The sequence below is a fragment of the Dipodomys ordii genome, unplaced genomic scaffold (genome assembly GCF_000151885.1).
Source record: "Dipodomys ordii isolate 6190 unplaced genomic scaffold, Dord_2.0 Scaffold215, whole genome shotgun sequence".
NCBI lineage: Eukaryota > Metazoa > Chordata > Mammalia > Rodentia > Heteromyidae > Dipodomys > Dipodomys ordii.
Window position 1 is genome coordinate 753,721 of NW_012267431.1, and position 17,640 is coordinate 771,360.

General features: G+C 39.7%; 1 protein-coding gene across 1 annotated transcript in view; it reads left to right on the forward strand.

Moving 5' to 3' along the window:
• Window positions 1–14,390: 14,390 nt before the first annotated feature.
• LOC106000290 (protein Jade-3-like) overlaps window positions 14,391–17,640 on the forward strand; it is a 35,927-nt gene continuing 32,677 nt past the window's right edge. Inside the window, exon 1 of the mRNA XM_013035532.1 lies at window positions 14,391–14,569. Within this exon, the coding sequence (XP_012890986.1) occupies window positions 14,391–14,569 (179 nt within the window). The remainder of the gene's footprint in view (window positions 14,570–17,640) is intronic.

Here is a 17,640-nt window from a genome sequence, read left to right on the forward strand (position 1 = left end):
TGTTCATTTCCTTTCTATTTGAAGTACTTCATTTAGTCAATCTTCAGGGTAAGACTGCTGGTGATAAATCCTCTTAGTTTTCCTACATTTGAGAATGTTTTCATTTTACCTTGTTTCCTAAAGGACATTTTTGTTTGATATAAAATGCTGCTTTGGCAGTACTTTGTTTTCAGCTTTTGAAAAACAAGACTTTTTCCTTCTAATTTATTCTAGTGAGAAATCTGATACCATTCAAATAGTTGTTCCACTATAGGTAACTAGTCACTTATTTTTTAATTATTTCCCAGAATTTTTCTTTTATTTTGAGAAGTTAGCTTATGTCCCTAGGCATGGATTTCTTTTGATTTACTTTATTTGGAGTTGAGGAAGCTTCCTAACTGTCAAGTTTTTAGCCATTCAATATTCTTTTCACCTCTACCTTAAAGATCAATTCCCTGAATATTAAATACTCTTTATTTTCCTACAGGTCCTTCTGCCTCTTTGATTTTCACTATATGTTCTTTTCAGATTGAGTGATTCCTGTTGTTTGCTGGTTCTTTCTTTTATTTTTCTTTATAGTTCCTATTTCTTTGCTGAGTCTTTGTTTTTTATTTCCAAGTGTTTACAGTTTCTTTTTTGCTGAGATAAATTAATTGCACAAAGGGATTTCACTGTGATATTTTCATGTTTATATAATGTACTTTGATTAAATTCATATTTTCTTAACCCCGCCCCCCCCACTCTTCTTTTCAAAAAGTGTGCTAGTCCTAAGGCTGAACTCAAGGACTGGGCATTGTTGCTGAGCTTTTTTGCTCAAGGCTAGTGCTCTACCACTCAAGTCAGAGCTCCACTTCTGGCTTTTTGGGTGGCTAATTGGAGATAAGAGCCCTCAAGGACTTTCCTGCTGAGATTAGCTTTGAAATGTGATTCTCCTATCTCAGACTAGGATTACAGGCATGAGCTCCTGGCATCCAGTTACAAACGATATTTGTATTGAAGCATTTTTACCTTGGATGCTTTCAAATACTTGTCAGGTTATTCTGACATATGTGCTGTCTTGGTACCTATGGTTGTTGACAATCTTTTTTCATTTCTAGCTACTTTGATGAATGATTTTTCCATTGTACCCTGAACCTTTTTTGGTGTTACATTACAAGATATTGAGCCTCATTTAAATCTTCTCTTTTATCAATACTCTGAAGTAATCAGATCAGTGGGAATACCAGTGTTGACTCTTTGCCAGTTAAAGAATACCTAGGCCCCCTGTCTTTGCTCTTGTTATCTCTCTAGGAAACAAATTACTACTTGGTGGTAAGGGAAATTCTTACTTTGTTGACTCTACTAATAGTGGAGAAATGTTTTAAACCTCTCTGCAACAAATTTTCATAGTAAATTACTGGTTTTAAGTGTCCAGTTTGTGAGTTTTAGTTTATTCACAGTCGTGTAGCCATCACCACAATCTAAATTTAGAATGTATTTATTACTCTAGATAGAAACTTCATAATTCCATTTTCCTAAATCCAACCCTAGTAACCTCTTATCTATTTTCCATCTCTATGAATTTTCCTGTTCTGGATATCTTCAGTAAATGGAGTCATACAATATGTGTCTATCTTCTTGGATTTGTGTAGTGTTTCAAGGCTTATCCACATATTTTATTTATTTTTTGGGAGGGGAGGGGTCCGGTCGTGGGGCCTGAACTCTGGGCCTGGGCACTGTCCCTCAGCTCCTCAGCTCAAGGCTAGCGCTCTACCACTTGAGCCACAGCGCCACTTCCGGCTTTTTTCTTTTTGCTTATGTGGTGCTGAGGAATCGAACCCAGGGCCTCAGCCATGCAAGGCAAGCACTCTACCATTGAGCCACCTTCCCAGCCCAAATCCACATATTTTAGTATATATTAGTGCCTCACTTTTGTGACCAAGTGATATTATATTGTAAATGTATGCTATGTTTTTTTGTTGTTAATGATGATGTTTTTTGTTAATTGTGGGGCTTGAACTCAAGGCCTGGGTGCTATCCCTGAGATCTTTTTGCTTAAGGCTAGCACTCTAGCACTTGAAGCCATTGCACCACTTCCGTTTTTCTGGTGGTTAATTGAAGAAAAGAGATTCCATGATCCTCAAATCTCAGCCTCCTGACTAGCTAGAATTACAAGCATGAGCCACTGGCACCCAAATTATACTAAGTTTTGTTCATCAGTTGATGAACATGTGGGCTCTTTCTACTTGTTAACTTCTTTGAATAGTTCTGCTGTGGACATTCATATCCAGTTTTTTGTATGAACGTAGTTTTTCATTTGTCTTGGACATACATCAGTGAATGGAATTATTTGTTCATACAGTTAATTCTTTTTTAACATTTGAGGAACTGCCAGATTATTTTCTAATGTAATTTTGTCATTTTGGGTGGGGGGTGATCCGGTCGTGGGGCCTGAACTCTGGGCCTGGGCACTGTCCCTCAGCTCTTCAGCTCAAGGCTAGCACTCTACCACTTGAGCCACAGCACCACTTTTTCTGCTTATATGGTGATGAGGAATCAAACCCAGGGCCGGCCTCATGCATACAATAAATGTACTCTACCACTGAGCCACCTTCCCAGCCCCATTAAAGATATTTTTTTCATTGCTAGAAAATGCTTATAGTGCTAAATAACCAATTTGAATGTATTAAGAAATCTTCCATTCTTCCCAAAATAACCCTGCATATAATCTGGACCTAGAGTCTCATTTATTTAAGACTGTCATAGCAACAAAATAAAAGCTCCTATTTTTAATTTTAGTAAGATTCTTTTTTTTTTTTTTTGGTCCGGTCATGGGGCCTGAACTCTGGGCCTGGGCGCTGTCCCTCAGCTGTTCAGCTCAAGGCCAGCGATCTACCACTTGAGCCACAATACCACTTCCTCATTATTATTTTGTAATCCCCACTTGGCCTCCAAAAATTAATCAAAATTTCTAGTTGAATGTTCCTACAGTGTCTTCTACCTGATGTAAGCAAATATTCTCTCCTGTGTCTCCCTGTAGATGCCTGTCTCTGAGTTGGGAGTTCGTCCTGTGGCTTATTTCTCTGACAAGTTTGTGAGCATTTTCTACTTTGCTTTCCTGTGTTGCCTTTATTGTCTTACAGAGATGGGAGTTTATTTTTTTCTGACTCTACATAGTCTGAGATGACAGTGGAAGTATCAAATCTCAAGGTTTTGACTAGGACTTAGTCATTGCAATACAACATGAATTACTCTTTTTGTTAGGACTTAATTGCCTACATAATTTCTTTGATATTTAGTACATTAGTGCAATTCTTTTTTTGGGGGGGTGGAGTCTGTTGTGGGGCTTGAACGTGCTTGGGCGCTGACCCTGGGCTCTTCAGCTAAAGGTGAACGCTCTACCACTTGAGCCACAAGGCCACTTCCAGTTTTCTAGTGGTTTATTGAAGATAAGAGTCTCACAGATTTTCCTGCCCGGGCTGGCTTTGAACTGCAATCCTCAGATCTCAGCCTCCTGAATAGCTAGGATTACAGGCATGAGCCACCGGCGCCCGGCTCATCAGTGCAATTCTTATACCTTGTTTCCCCTCTAATTTATCCTCTAAAGAAGAGTTTCATGTTGCTCTATGAATGCCAAGTATGGTTTAAGGCATTTGTGTAAGTTCTGAAAACTACATACAAAATTTTAAGGGTATATTCTTTTCTTTTGCCAGTCCTGGGACTTGAACTCTGGCCTGGACACTGTCACTGAGCTCTTTTGGTCAAGACTAGCATAGCACTCTACCATTTGAGACACAATACTACTCTCAGCTTTTTCTGTGATTAATTGTAGATAAAGGTTCTCAGAGACATTCCTACTCAGGCTGGCTTTGAACCATAATCCTCAGATCTCAGCCTCCTGACTAGCTAGGGATTATAGGTGTGAGCCACCAGCACCTAGCAGGTATGTTCTTTTTTTTTTTTTTTTTGGGTCCGGTCGTGGGGCCTGAACTCTGGGCCTGGGCAATGTCCCTCAGCCCTTCAGCTCAAGGCTAGCACTCTACCACTTGAGCCACAGCGCCACTTCCGGCTTTTTGCTTTTTGCTTATGTGGTACTGAGGAATCGAACCCAGGGCCTCTGGCATGCAAGGCATGCGCTCTACCACTGAGCCACCTTCCCAGCCCAGCAGGTATGTTCTTATTTGAACATTTTTTCCCTGAAATAATTATCTGACTCTCTAGAAGACCCATATTCTTTTTTTTTTCTTTTTTTTCTTTTTGGGTCCGGTCATGGGGCCTGAACTCTGGGCCTGGGCGTTGTCTCTCAGCTCTTCAGCTCAAGGTTAGTGCTCTACCACTTGCCACAACACCACTTCCGGCTTTTTACTTTTTGCTTATGTGGTGCTGAAGAATCGAACCCAGGGCCTCATGCTTGCAAGGTGAGCACTCTACCACTGAGCCACCTTCTCAGCCCAAGACCCATATTCTTAAAGATATTTTTATTTATTTATTATTATTCTTGTTGTTGTTGGTCCTGGGGCCTGTACTCTGGGCCTGGGCACTGTCCCTCAGCTCTTCAGCTCAAGGCTAACACTCTACCACTTGATCCACAGCACCACTTTTTCTGCTTATATGGTGATGAGGAATCAAACCCAGGGCCGGCCTCATGCATACAATAAATGTACTCTACCACTGAGCCACCTTCCCAGCCCCATTAAAGATATTTTTTTCATTGCTAGAAAATGCTTATAGTGCTAAATAACCAATTTGAATGTATTAAGAAATCTTCCATTCTTCCCAAAATAACCCTGCATATAATCTGGACCTAGAGTCTCATTTATTTAAGACTGTCATAGCAACAAAATAAAAGCTCCTATTTTTAATTTTAGTAAGATTCTTTTTTTTTTTTTTCTTATATGGTGATGAGGAATCAAACCCAGGGCCGGCCTCATGCATACAATAAATGTACTCTACCACTGAGCCACCTTCCCAGCCCCATTAAAGATATTTTTTTCATTGCTAGAAAATGCTTATAGTGCTAAATAACCAATTTGAATGTATTAAGAAATCTTCCATTCTTCCCAAAATAACCCTGCATATAATCTGGACCTAGAGTCTCATTTATTTAAGACTGTCATAGCAACAAAATAAAAGCTCCTATTTTTAATTTTAGTAAGATTCTTTTTTTTTTTTTTTGGTCCGGTCATGGGGCCTGAACTCTGGGCCTGGGCGCTGTCCCTTAGCTCTTCAGCTCAAGGCTAGCGCTCTACCACTTGAGCGCCACTTCTGGCTTTTTTCTTTTTGCTTATGTGGTGCTGAGGAATCGAACCCAGGGCCTCAGGCATGCAAGGCAAGCGCTCTACCACTGAGCACCTCCCCAGCCCCATGATGTGATATTTTCATGCATGACATGTACTTCATCAACCTCACACCCTTTCTTTTTTTTGGGGGGTGGGGGAGGTCTGGTCATGGAGCCTGAACTCTGGGCCTGAGTGCTGTCGCTCAGCTCTTCAGCTCAAGGCTAGCACTCTACCACTTGAGCCACAGAGCCACTTCTGGCTTTTTTTTCTTCTTGCTTATGTGGTGCTGAGGAATTGAACCCAGGGCCTCATGCATGCAAGGCAAGCACTCTACCACTGAGCCAGCTTCCCAGCCCACCTCACACCCTTTCTAGCACTCTCCCTTATCCCCACTCCTTGCCTTCTTGAATAATTTTAACAGGTTTCTATATGCATTTTCACATATACATATAAAGTGCTTCAACTATATTCACCCTTTTTTGTCACACTGATACCCACCGCCAACAGAAAGTTCTCATATTTTAATGCAGTAGAGAGTACTACATACATTCAGGTAGAGATTATTTACATCACTTTGCCTGTATTTCTAACAAGGCTAATTCTTTTGCTTTTTACTCTATTACCAATAAAAAAATTAAGCCATTTTTTATTCAAAAGAGTCACTGAATGACATGCAATATAAACCCCAAATACCATCTCTTACATTCATTTTGCTTAGGTCCCCAAGTCCGACTTGACTGTTTCCCCCCCTCTTTTCTTTTTGTCGGTCGTGGGGCCTTAACTCTGGGCCTGGGCCCTGTTCCTAAGCTCTTCAGCTCAAAGTAAGTGCTCTACCACTTGAGCCACAGTGCCACTTCTGGCTTTTTCTGCTTATGTAAGTGCTGAGGAATCAAACCCAGGGCCTCATGCATGCAAGGCAAGCACTCTACCACTGAGCCACCTTCCCTGTCCTGTTCCCCCTTCTTGATTACAAGAATCCATATTGTATTCTTATTGTTCGGTTTGAGGTAAAAGGAATAATAGAACTTAATCTAAGAAATCTAAATATATGGTATTTTATGGTCATTAATGTTCCCATTGTTGTTGCCCAGGCCTATCAAAATGTTCCATTTCTTTTTATGTTGCCAAGGATTATACTCAGGACCTTGGCATGCTGGGCAAGTACTCTACTACCAAACTACATTGAGTTTCAGGCACAGAGCCAGATGTGACGGCTCACACTTATACTCCCGCCACTCAGGAGGCTGAGGCAGGAGGATCATAAATTCAAGGCCAGGCTGAGCTATTATAGCAAGACCTCTGTCTTGATAAGTTTCCTTTACTTTAAATAATTGGTCTGTATAGATAGCCTGAAAATATTTTTCTGCCTTAAGATTGTATAATTGAGGTCAGTGCCCTTTGATTAAACATAATAGCCATGTTTGCAGCTGTTTTCTGTGTTTGGAGTGACACACTGAGTGATCAGTTATGTATGGTTTTAGATTTAGGTAAATATGAATTGACACTGATCTACCTTTCTGCTTCATTGATATAGGCCAGACGACAGTCTCCTTTGTGTCACACAGGAAGTAAATGTGTTTTAACTTTTCTTCTGAAAAATGTCACACAAATAAATGTTCAAAGTAACTGTGCTTTTAAAAACTGCGCACTGAGAGATGTTAATGAGAGCAATAAAAGCCAAAGTTGTCCATGAGGGCATTTTCATTTTGTGGCTCTGGCAGTTTAAGCATTGATTTTTTAAATTGAATTCACAGTGAGACCTCCTTTGTTTCTGAAAGCATCTAAGAGGCCAGATGCACATGCAGTGTTGGATTTGGCATAGCTTCTAGACTGTATGTTAGCCTGTGAATCCCCCCTTTGACCATAAATGAGTAGTTATCTACTAAGTACAAAGCCTTTTTGTTTCAGGAATTTTGGGGGAAACCACCAGTGCATGTAAAACAGGCACATGATTAAAAACTTGTAAAACTTCTCAAGATTATTACCTAGAATGATCACTGTGATATGCATCATTTGTGATCTTTTTAAGTTTAGCAGCAATTGCCCATGTTTTATTTTGTGAAGTTTCTTCTTCCTGATAGGACACTTTCTTGGGAATCCTGCAAGTTTTTACAGATAAATTAGGAGCACTTTAGTTGAATTGTGAACTCATTTCTCCTACTCTACCAACAATTATTTTATGGATTAAATAGAGCTCAACTATATACTTTTTTTTGTGATTTTAGAAGGCAGTCTGAGGCATGATTATAATAAAATTACTTCATCTAGTATTTTAGCAGTTACAATTCTCCCAATATCATGCTATATATGCATGATTGCCTGTTTAATCCTTACAACAACCACTATGAAATATGCATTATTACTGTCTTCATTTTACAGATAAGTAAACTGAGATTGAAATTTTTGATAATTTGCTAAAAGCTACCAAGTAATGAAACCATTAGACTAACCCAGGTAGCCTATCCCATAACCTATATTCTTTTCTTTAAAAAAAAAGTTAACTATATCAAATACAATCCTGGTTCAAACATCAAAATATAAAAATACATTCAGATCTACTTGCGTGTGCGTGCGCACGCGCATGTGTGCTGGTACTAAGGCTTAAACTCAGAGCCTGGATGCTGTTGTCCCTCAGCATTTCACTCAAGGCCAGTCCTCTATGACAAGAGCCACAGCTCCACTTCAGGATTTTTGTTTGTTTTTGTTGGTCCTGGAGCTTTAACTCTGAGCCTTGGCGCTGTCCCTCAGCTCTTCTGCTCAAGGCAAGCTCTCTACCACTTGAGCCACACCACATCTGGTTTTTGAGTGGTTTACTGGAGATAAGAGTCTCATGGGCCTTCATGCCCAGGCTGGCTTTGAACCTCAATCCTCAAATCTCAGCCTCCTGAGTGGCTAGGATTACATGCATGATCCACCAGTGCCCAGCTTACTTCAGGCTTTTTTTCTGGTTAACTGGAGATAAGTCTCACTAACTTTTCTGCCTAGGCTAACTTTGAACTGTGATTCTCAGGTAGATAAAATTATAGGTATAAACCACCAGTACACAGCCAGATCTAGCTTTTTATCTTTGTCTCTGCTATCTTTGTCTTTTCTCCTTCTCCCTCTCTATATCTCTCTTATCCTCTATTTCCTTCTCTCCTCTTCCCTTCCCTCCCTTTTATGGTTTGAATGTGTCTCTCAGAATTCATGTCTTGGAAACCTAATCCCCAATTCAGCAGTGTCAGCAGTGGAATTCAATAAATGATTAGGTTATGAGGGCTTTGCCCTAATTAATGAAGCATCAGTTAATGTCATCACCAAAGGAGTGAGTTGCCATGAGAGTGGACTTGTTATAAAATCTTGCTTTTACGCCAGGTGCCTGTGGCTCACGCCTGTAATCCTAGCTACTCAGGAGGCTGAGATCTGAGGATCACGGTTCAAAGCCAGCCCAGGCAGGAAAGTCCAATATCTCCAATAAATCACTAGAAAAACAGAACTAATACTATGGCTCAAGCAGTAGAGCGCTCGCCTTGAGCTGAAGAACTGAGGGATAGCGCCCAAGCCCCAGAGTTCATACCACAAGACCGACCAAAAAAAAAAATCTTGCTTTTGCTGTCATCCTGTTTGCCCTTTTATCATATAGGATGATACAGTACCACAACTCACCATGATGAATAAACAGAAAAATCAATCACTCCATCTTAAGTATTGTTATGTAAAAAATAAAATGGAATAAAACATTCCTCTCCCTATTTTCCTTTCTTCTGCAGATTTTTAAATTTCATCCTTTTTCAATTTTCTTTATGAAAATATATGCAAGTATATGTATATGTATTAAACCCATCACCAGCCAAGACATGTTGGGGGCAGGGTGGTTATATACAGTGGGGTTTTTTTTTTGGTTGGTTGGTTTTTGTTGTTTTTGGTGCCAATATTGAGGCTTGAACTTGGGAACTGGAAACTATCTCTGAGCTTTATTTTTAGCGTAAGGGCCGTGCTCTACCACTTGAGCCACAGCTCCACTTCCAGCTTTTTGATGGTTAGTTGGCAATAAAGAGTCCTATAGTGTTTCCTACTTGGGCTGGCTTTGGACCACAATCCTCAGATCTCAGCCTCCTGAGTAATTAGGATTACAAGCATAAGCCATCAGTGGCTGGCTATATTCATTTTTAAAGCCTTTAAAATACCTTTCTTACCAGAAACTGGATCATTAGATAAATCTGCCTCAGTGCTAAACTTACATTCTCATTCCCTCTTCATCATCTTATATCCTGTCTCATGTTTGAGATGCTTGACTTACACAGCAGTATAAGACATATTCTTATTCTCTGCCTAAGGGAAAATGCTTTTCTAGAAAACTTGGATCTGAAACTGTTTAATTTAGATAGCTACAAAATTAAAACTAGGCTTTATCACATAAGTCTGCTATTTTTCTCTAATGGGGAAGGAAAATTATAATAATCATTGGATTTAGCTTTGAGTTCACTTAAGAAAAACACATATGTGCCAGGCTCTGGTGAATCAGACCTGTAATCCTAGCAACTCAGGAGGCTGAGATCTGAGGATCGCAGTTTGAAGCCAGCCTGGATAGGATATTACAGGACACTCATCTCTAATTAACTACCAAAAAGCCAAACATGGGGTTCTGGTTCAATTGGTAGAGTGCCAGCCTTGAGCACAAAAGCTCGGGGACCACACCCAGGCCCTGAGTTGAAGCCTCAGGACTGGGACAAAAAAGAAAAGAACAACAGGTATGAGTTGGTTGGTATTGTATAGTTTGAGGTTTCCCAGACTTCACGGGGTACATATACCTTGGAGATTTTGGTATTTCTAAGCAGTGAACAGGGCTAGATGTCATTGACCTCTATATCTGTTTGTGTTCAGTCTTCAAGTTACTCTTCTGTTTTGTAAGTATATTAGCTTCCTAGGATTGTTGTAACAAATTATCTCAAAGGAAGTTCTTAAAATAACAAGAATTTAAAAAAACAACAACAACAACAAGAATTTGCCAGGCACCTGTGGCTCAAGCGAATAGTCTTAGCTATTCAGGAGGCTAAAATCTGAGGATCATGGTTCAAAGTCAGCCCCAGCAGGAAAGTTCATGAGACTCGTATCCAGTTAACTACCAAAAAAGTCAGAAATAGAGCTGCAGCTCAAATGATATAGCACTAGCCTTGATCAAAAAAGTGTTGGGACAGTGCCCATTCCCTAAATTCAGGCCTCAGTACTGGCATAAAGAATTTGTTCTCTTAAAATTCTAGAGGTCAGAAATCCAAAATGAGCCAGTCTTGACTCTGCAAAGGCAGAGGCTTTATGGAGATTGTAATCTCTGAATTGGAAAGCTCTGGGACCATCAACATTGATTGATTTTTTTTAGCTGAATGTATCATTTAGTCACTGATTCTTCTTCTTCTTAAATCTCCTCTACCTTTGGCTTATAAGGTGATTTATTGCTTTTAGCCTCCATCAACTTATTCCAGAATCAGTTCTTCATCAAGATATTTAACTTAGCATCAATAATCTTTTGTCAGTCATGGTGCTTGAACTCAGGGCCTGGGCACTGTCCACTCAGCTCTTCAGCTCAAGACAAGCGCTCTACCAATTGAGCCACAGCACCACTTTTGGTTTTTCTGGTGATTTATTTGAGATAAGAGTCTCATGGACTTTCCTGCCCCAGCTAGCTTTGCACCACGATCCTCAGATCTCAACCTCCTGAGTAGCTAGGATTACAGGCTTGAGCCACCGGAGCCCAACAGCATCAATTATCTTTCTCCCAAAAGGGCAGCACCCACAGGTCCTGGGAATTAAATATAAAAGTATCTTAAGAGGGGCTGGGAAGGTGGCTCAGAGGTAGAGCGCTTGCCTTGCATGCCTGAGGTCCTGCTTAACCAATACCTTGTTAAGGCACTCTAGTAATTTATAGAAATCGGTTGAAGTATTCAGCAAAATGAGTCATTGTCTCTTGCTAGTCACTCCAAACAGTGAACTCTGTTCTAAACATATTAAATGATCCCCTCTTACCCACAAATGCAAAGTATTATGTAGTAAATCCCAGGTTTTTTGGTTTTCTATTAGCTTTCTCCCTGTGCAGCACCAATTAACTTTAATTGGTCAAGATACTTAGTAGGGAGGCTGGGAAGGTGGCTCAGTGGTAGAGTGTTTGCCTCACATGATGAGGCCCTGTGTTCGATTCCTCAGCACCACATAAACAGAAAAAGCCGGAAATGGCACTGTGGCTTGAGTGGTAGAGTGCTAGCCTTGAGCTGAAGAAACGAGGGGCAGAGTTCAGGCCCCACGACCAACCAAAAAAAAAGATAGTAGGAAGGCCATTTTGTCCCCACCTGACCACCTACATGTAGAAGACACATATATACACAAATATAAATATATGTATACTTATCTAATTGGTTCTGGTCATATTATTAATACTAAGTCTTCCTTAAGTGAAACCAACAAGCATTTTTCAAGTTGTCCATGAAAAGGAATGAATAGAATAGCTCTTAGATGGCATCATTCAATTATATGACTATTCAGTCCTATGCTCTGTGAAATGTCAGTTTAAACAGATCTATACCTCCTGAGAATTAGTTCCTTTATGAGATCATGTTCTATGCCTTTGCTTTCATTTAACAAAGAACTTGGACAGTTTTTCTCCTTAGAAAATTGTAATAAGCATTAAATATTTCCTTGATAGCATCTCTTTCTTTGTTCTTACAAAAATATAGGCAAACATATTTATCTTTAGCCTGAAAATACTATTTTTTTCATACTAGAGTTAATGAAGCATAGACAAATGTATGTATGCTTTTATGTGACAGTCTATTGTTTAGATGTTACCTAGACTTTTATTACTAAACTCATTTCTGAGTTAGCTTAAGAACATACACTTAAGGGCACAAATTTCTGTTGCTAAAAAAGACAGAATTGCCAAGCTAAGGCCACCATTACTATTTTTGTCATGCATGTTTGCAAGCTAATGCACACCTTTCTTTGCCCTTGAGTTACTCACAGACCTGTTGAATCAGATGATCACAAAAGTCTGAATTGTAGTTTTACGAATTTATCATCATTCCCTAAATCTCGTATTTAAAGTTTCCACATACTTAGGGATCCCTTTTAGGGATGGGATTTGAAAGCCCCTTAGCTGTCACAGCACCCTTATCATTCCTGTCCTCCTCACCTTTGAGGAATTCACTAATAGCAAAATAAAATTCTTTTGATAAACCAGATAGGTAAAAGGCTAAAGACAATGAGACTAAGGATATTATTTAAGTTCTAAGTATAAAGATAACTATGTGTGTGGTGTGTGTGTTGGACAGATGCAAGGGGAAGGAGAAAACACATCTGGTGAGAAAGAAGCACAGTAAATATAGCATAATATATATAATTACAAAATATGACAGAGTTGAGATCAACATGAGTCATACCAATAAATGTGTATGTCTTAATACCTATTAAAGAAATATATATTGGCTACCAGTGGTTCATGTCTGTAATCTTAGCTACTCAAGAGTCTGAAATCCATGGATTTAGATTTGAAGCCAGTCCAGGCAGGAAAGTCAGTGAAATTCTTATCTCCAACTAAGAATTATTTCTAAGTAATTTAAAGAAGTGATGGGAATTGAAACTGATAGATTATAAATGGATATTTGTTGCTTATTTTAGGAATTTAAGGGTTATTTAAGGGTAATTTTGTTTTAAGGCCCCAAGTTCTGAGTGCTCTATCTTGTCATTTGAGTCATGAGCTCCCAAACCCTCCTCAGCTCTCCCAGAATTGTGAGTAAAATATTTCAACCCATGGCTGTGGACAACGAGAGGGGCTTTTGGCCCTGCTAGGATTCACACAGGAGCTACTGGGGACAGGTAGATGCTGTCTGTTTCTCGTTGGAGTCTTGTCTCCCCTTTGGGGAAGGTGTAAAGCACTCAGAACTCGGGGGCCTTAAAACAATTGTTTTAAGTTCTGAGTGCTCTACCTTGTCGTTTGCATCCTGAGCTCCCAAACACTCATCAGCTCTCCCAGAATTGCAAAGAAAACATTTAGAGCAGTTACTGTGGGCAGTGTGAGGTGCTTTTGGCCCTTCTAGCATGCACACTGAAGCTGCTCGGGATAGAAAGATGCTGTCTATTTCTCTTTTGGGGCTTGTCTGTCTTTGGGGAAAGTGTAGAGCACTCAGAAGCTGGGGGCCTTAAAACAATTGTGCCTTAAAACAATTGTGTTTTAAGGCCTGCAGCTTCTGCGTGATCTATCTTGTCGTTTGCATCCTGAGCTCCCAAGCACTCATCAGCTCTCCCAGAATTGCAAAGAAAAAAAATTAAGATTTGTCACTGTGGACAGTGTGAGGGGCTTGTGGCCCTTCTAGGATGCACAATGGACCTGCTTCTTTTTTTATTTATTTATTTATTTTGGTTGGTCGTGGGGCCTGAACTCTGGGCTTGAGTGCTGTCCCTGAGCTCTTCAGCTCAAGGCTAGCCCTCTACCACTTGAGCCACAGCGCCACTTCTGGCTTTTTCTGCTTATGTGGTGCCGAGGAATCAAACCCAGGGCCTCATGCATGCAAGGCAAGCACTCTACCACTAAGCCACCTTCCCATCCCCCTTTACAATAGTAAAAAAAAAAGTTTAAATAATTTTTTTAAATAAAAATAAAAGGGCTGGGAAGGTGAGTTTGTGGTAGAGTGTTTGCCTTGCATGCATGAGGTCCTGGGTTCTATTCCTCGGCACCACATAAGCAGAAAAAGCCAGAAGTGGCACTGTGGCTCAAGTGGTAGAGCCCTAGCCTTGAGCTGAAGAGCTGAGGGACAGTGTCCAGGCCAGAGTTCAGGCCCCATGGTCAACAAAAAAAAATGTCAATAAAAATTATTATAAAGGTGATATAAAGAGGAGTTACAATTACATAAGTCAGATAAAGCGTACACTTCTTTTTGGACAATGTCACCCCTTCCCTTACTCTGTCCCAAGTTTATACAAAATGTTTTAAAGTGACCTATATTGTTTAAATTCAAGGAGCTCAAGAATAATTCAAAAGAGGTTTCTTTTATCGAGAATAATCTGGCTTTTCTTTTCAGTGTGTTGGAGATACTTATCTTTTTGGAAAATAGACAGTGGTAGAGAATGGTCTTTTCAAAAGGAGAACATTAAAAATAGTGTTAATTCGTACGGATGGTCTTCTAAGGTATGTGCAATGTATCTTCCCAGGTATTCCGGAAGGACCTCATCAGCGCTATGAAAATTCCAGATACTCACCACATTAATCCTGATAGCTATTACCTCTTTACTGACACATGGAAAGAAGAATGGGAAAAGGGAGTCCAGGTCCCAGCCAGTCTGGACACTCTGCCAGAGCCTAGTATCAGGTATTTACATGCTTGCATCATTGACCTAGGGTATGAATACTCTCATAGCTGTGTATGCTTTGGTCGGGGAGGGAGGAAGGAACTTACCTTGTTCTCATATCATGTTTACCAATTCACTGAAACCAGTGGCACATTGTATCAAATCATGATAGATCAGTAAAGTCAAGATCATTTCTTTCGAAATGTATTATGAGCCTATTTATAACATGAAACTGAAGTCCAATCCGAATTCATGATAGGATTTTGGGAACCAAGATTTCCAAATCTGTCTCAATAATCAATATCATTTATTAAGCCTTGAAGAAAAAGATGATTAATTAAACCTTCCTCCTAGAAAATTACCTGAATATAATAGAAGCCTCTGGTGATGATGTAAATATAAGATCAAAGCATACAGTTTATAAATTTCAAACCTAAATAAGGGGATAGTAGAATAATTGGGTTAACTATAAGTACATATCTTTTATTTGTGAGAACTTGAGAAGGTAGTTAAGTAGAAGTGGACTTTGGTTTTGTAGGAAGGAGAAGATTTTTCTTCAAGAGTAATGATTTCAGCTCAAGAGTAATGGCTGTAGTTTTCCTTCATATGTAGAAGCTAGAATTAGTTTATAAATACATAAGAAAATATGTTTAGTGGTGTGCAAGTATATTCCAGTGTATTAACCAATATGGAAGATTCAAGGGAGAACTCAAATAATGTAATTTCTTAGAAAGGCAAAGTCAAATTTCAACAAAATAAACACCAGGATTTGGGTTCTTGAAATGGATAAGGGAGGATCATAGCAAGAGGAGTAGACAAATAGAAGGAGAGGAGAACACAGTCAAGAATTTAATGTATATCCTAAAAAAAAAAATAAAGAAAAGTGAAGAAAAGAGTAGGTTGGGAAGGATGGTTGATAATGTTGAAAGGGATGACATTGATCAAATGCATTGTATCATAAACTGCTTTGATAAATGACAATTTATTTGTACAAGTACTTAAAGATAATTTTTTAAAAGAGTAGTGGCTAGTTTTGGAAAACATTTTCTTTTACAGGTCTTTGTGTTCTCAATGTTTTACACAAAAATGTTCAGTATAAGCTTGAGTGAAAGAAGGAATGAATAGAGCATAGAGCTCCTGGGCAGAGGCTAGTGGGACCTGCTGGTTGCTATGAGAAATTGTAGATCTCATTGTACATCTGTTTCTGTCCCATATTAGGCTTCTTTTTTGAGACTATGCAGACCAGGCTGACTCCAAAACTTGTAATCATGTCTCAGCTTCCCCAAATGCAAAGATTATAGGCATGTACCATCAAAGCTGGCATATATTAGTTTGTTGTTTTTTTTTTTTTCTGTCGGTCGTGGGGCTTGAACTCTGGGCCTGGACACTGTCCCTGCACTCTTCAGCTCAAGGCTAGCACTCTACCACTTGAGCCACAGCGCCACTTCTGGTTTTCTAGTACTTTATTTCTAGTAGTCTCATGGACTTTTCTGCCCGAGCTGGCTTTGAACCCTGATCCTCAGATCTCAACCTCCTGAGTAGCTAGGATTACAGGTGTGAGCCACCGGTATCTGGCTTGTATTTGGTTCTTAAAGGGCAGAGATAAGCTTCTTTGGATTCTGTGTTCCTAGTACCTAATTCTAAGTCTTAGCCATGTTCCAGACATGCTTGTCAAATCACTTTTTAGCAACCCAGTCTGTCACAACTCACAAAGAGGTTGTGCACACTGAAGGAAAGTTCCACTGACTTCTTCAACACATGTTCTGATCTTCACTCACTCACTTGTCATTTACACCATCTTCTGCCTCCTAAATGTCAGAATAACTCGAATGAAAACAAGATTAGGCACTTTCATGTCCTTGTTATCAGCATTTTTATATAAACATGACAATCTTGCTTGTCTTCCATTCCATTGGATTGGAATGCTGGAGGATTATTCCAATCCAAGCATTATTGAAACATCTCAGTCTTGGTTTTGATTCAAAATCAGTATCATTTGTCACTAAATGGAGGCAATATTATTCTTGCAGGTTAAATGGAAAAGGTTACATGTACCATTTTAAAAATGATAAGTTAGGAAACAAAAATAGAATAGCAATGTTAAATTTAAAGGCTTTAGAGTTGGTGGCACGTACTCCCTAATTTATGTAAGGTTTCAGAGCTCTATTTGTTCTGAGCATCTATAATAGTTACCATTAGTACTGTGAATTTTCTGAAAATCCCTTATTTCTCAGAATTCTTTGCCTATCACAAAAAATATTTCACTTTAATTAAACAAAACAGACTATTAAATTTTTTTTTTGGTCCAGTTGTGGGGCCTGAACTCTGGGCCTGGGCACTGTCCCTCAGCTCTTCAGCTCAAGGCTAGTGCTCTACCACTTGAGCCACAGCGCCACTTTTTTCTTTTTGCTTATGTGGTGCTGAGGAATCGAACCCAGGGCCTTGAGCAGGCAAGGCAAGCGCTCTACCACTGAGCCACCTTCCCAGCCCCAGACTATTAAATTATTAATCATTAAATTTTTAACTGGTTGCTCTTGATAGTTAGAATATATTGTTCTGTATTTCTTAGAAGGCATCAAAAAGGATCTTTCTGTAGTATATAACCTTCATTCTCAAGTTTTAGGCTACATCAGAATCTCCTGGAAGACTTACTAACTTCACCCCAGAGCTTTTGGAGTCAAAAAAGCACACAAACCTACTTGAAAAATAAACTAAAGCAGAACAGGCTGGGGCATGGCTCAAGTTGTAGTCTTGCCCTGGCAACTACAAAGCCTTGATTTCAAACCCTAAAACCATCAAAAGAAAAATAGTCCAACAGTGACTATTCTAAGAGCTAAGAAATAGAATCTGGGGCTGGGAAGGTGGCTCAGAGGTAGAGCGCTTGCCTTACATGCATGAGGCCCTGGGTTCGATTCTTCCACAGCAAAAAGAAAAAAGCTGGGAGTGGCACTGTGGCTCAAGTGGTAGAGCGCTAGCCTTGAGCTGAAGAGCTGAGGGACAGCACCCAGGCCCAGAGTTCAAGCCCTACAACTGGAACCCCCCAAAAAAATAGAAGCTGATCTGAGGATGTGTCTTGCCCTAGCACTTCGCT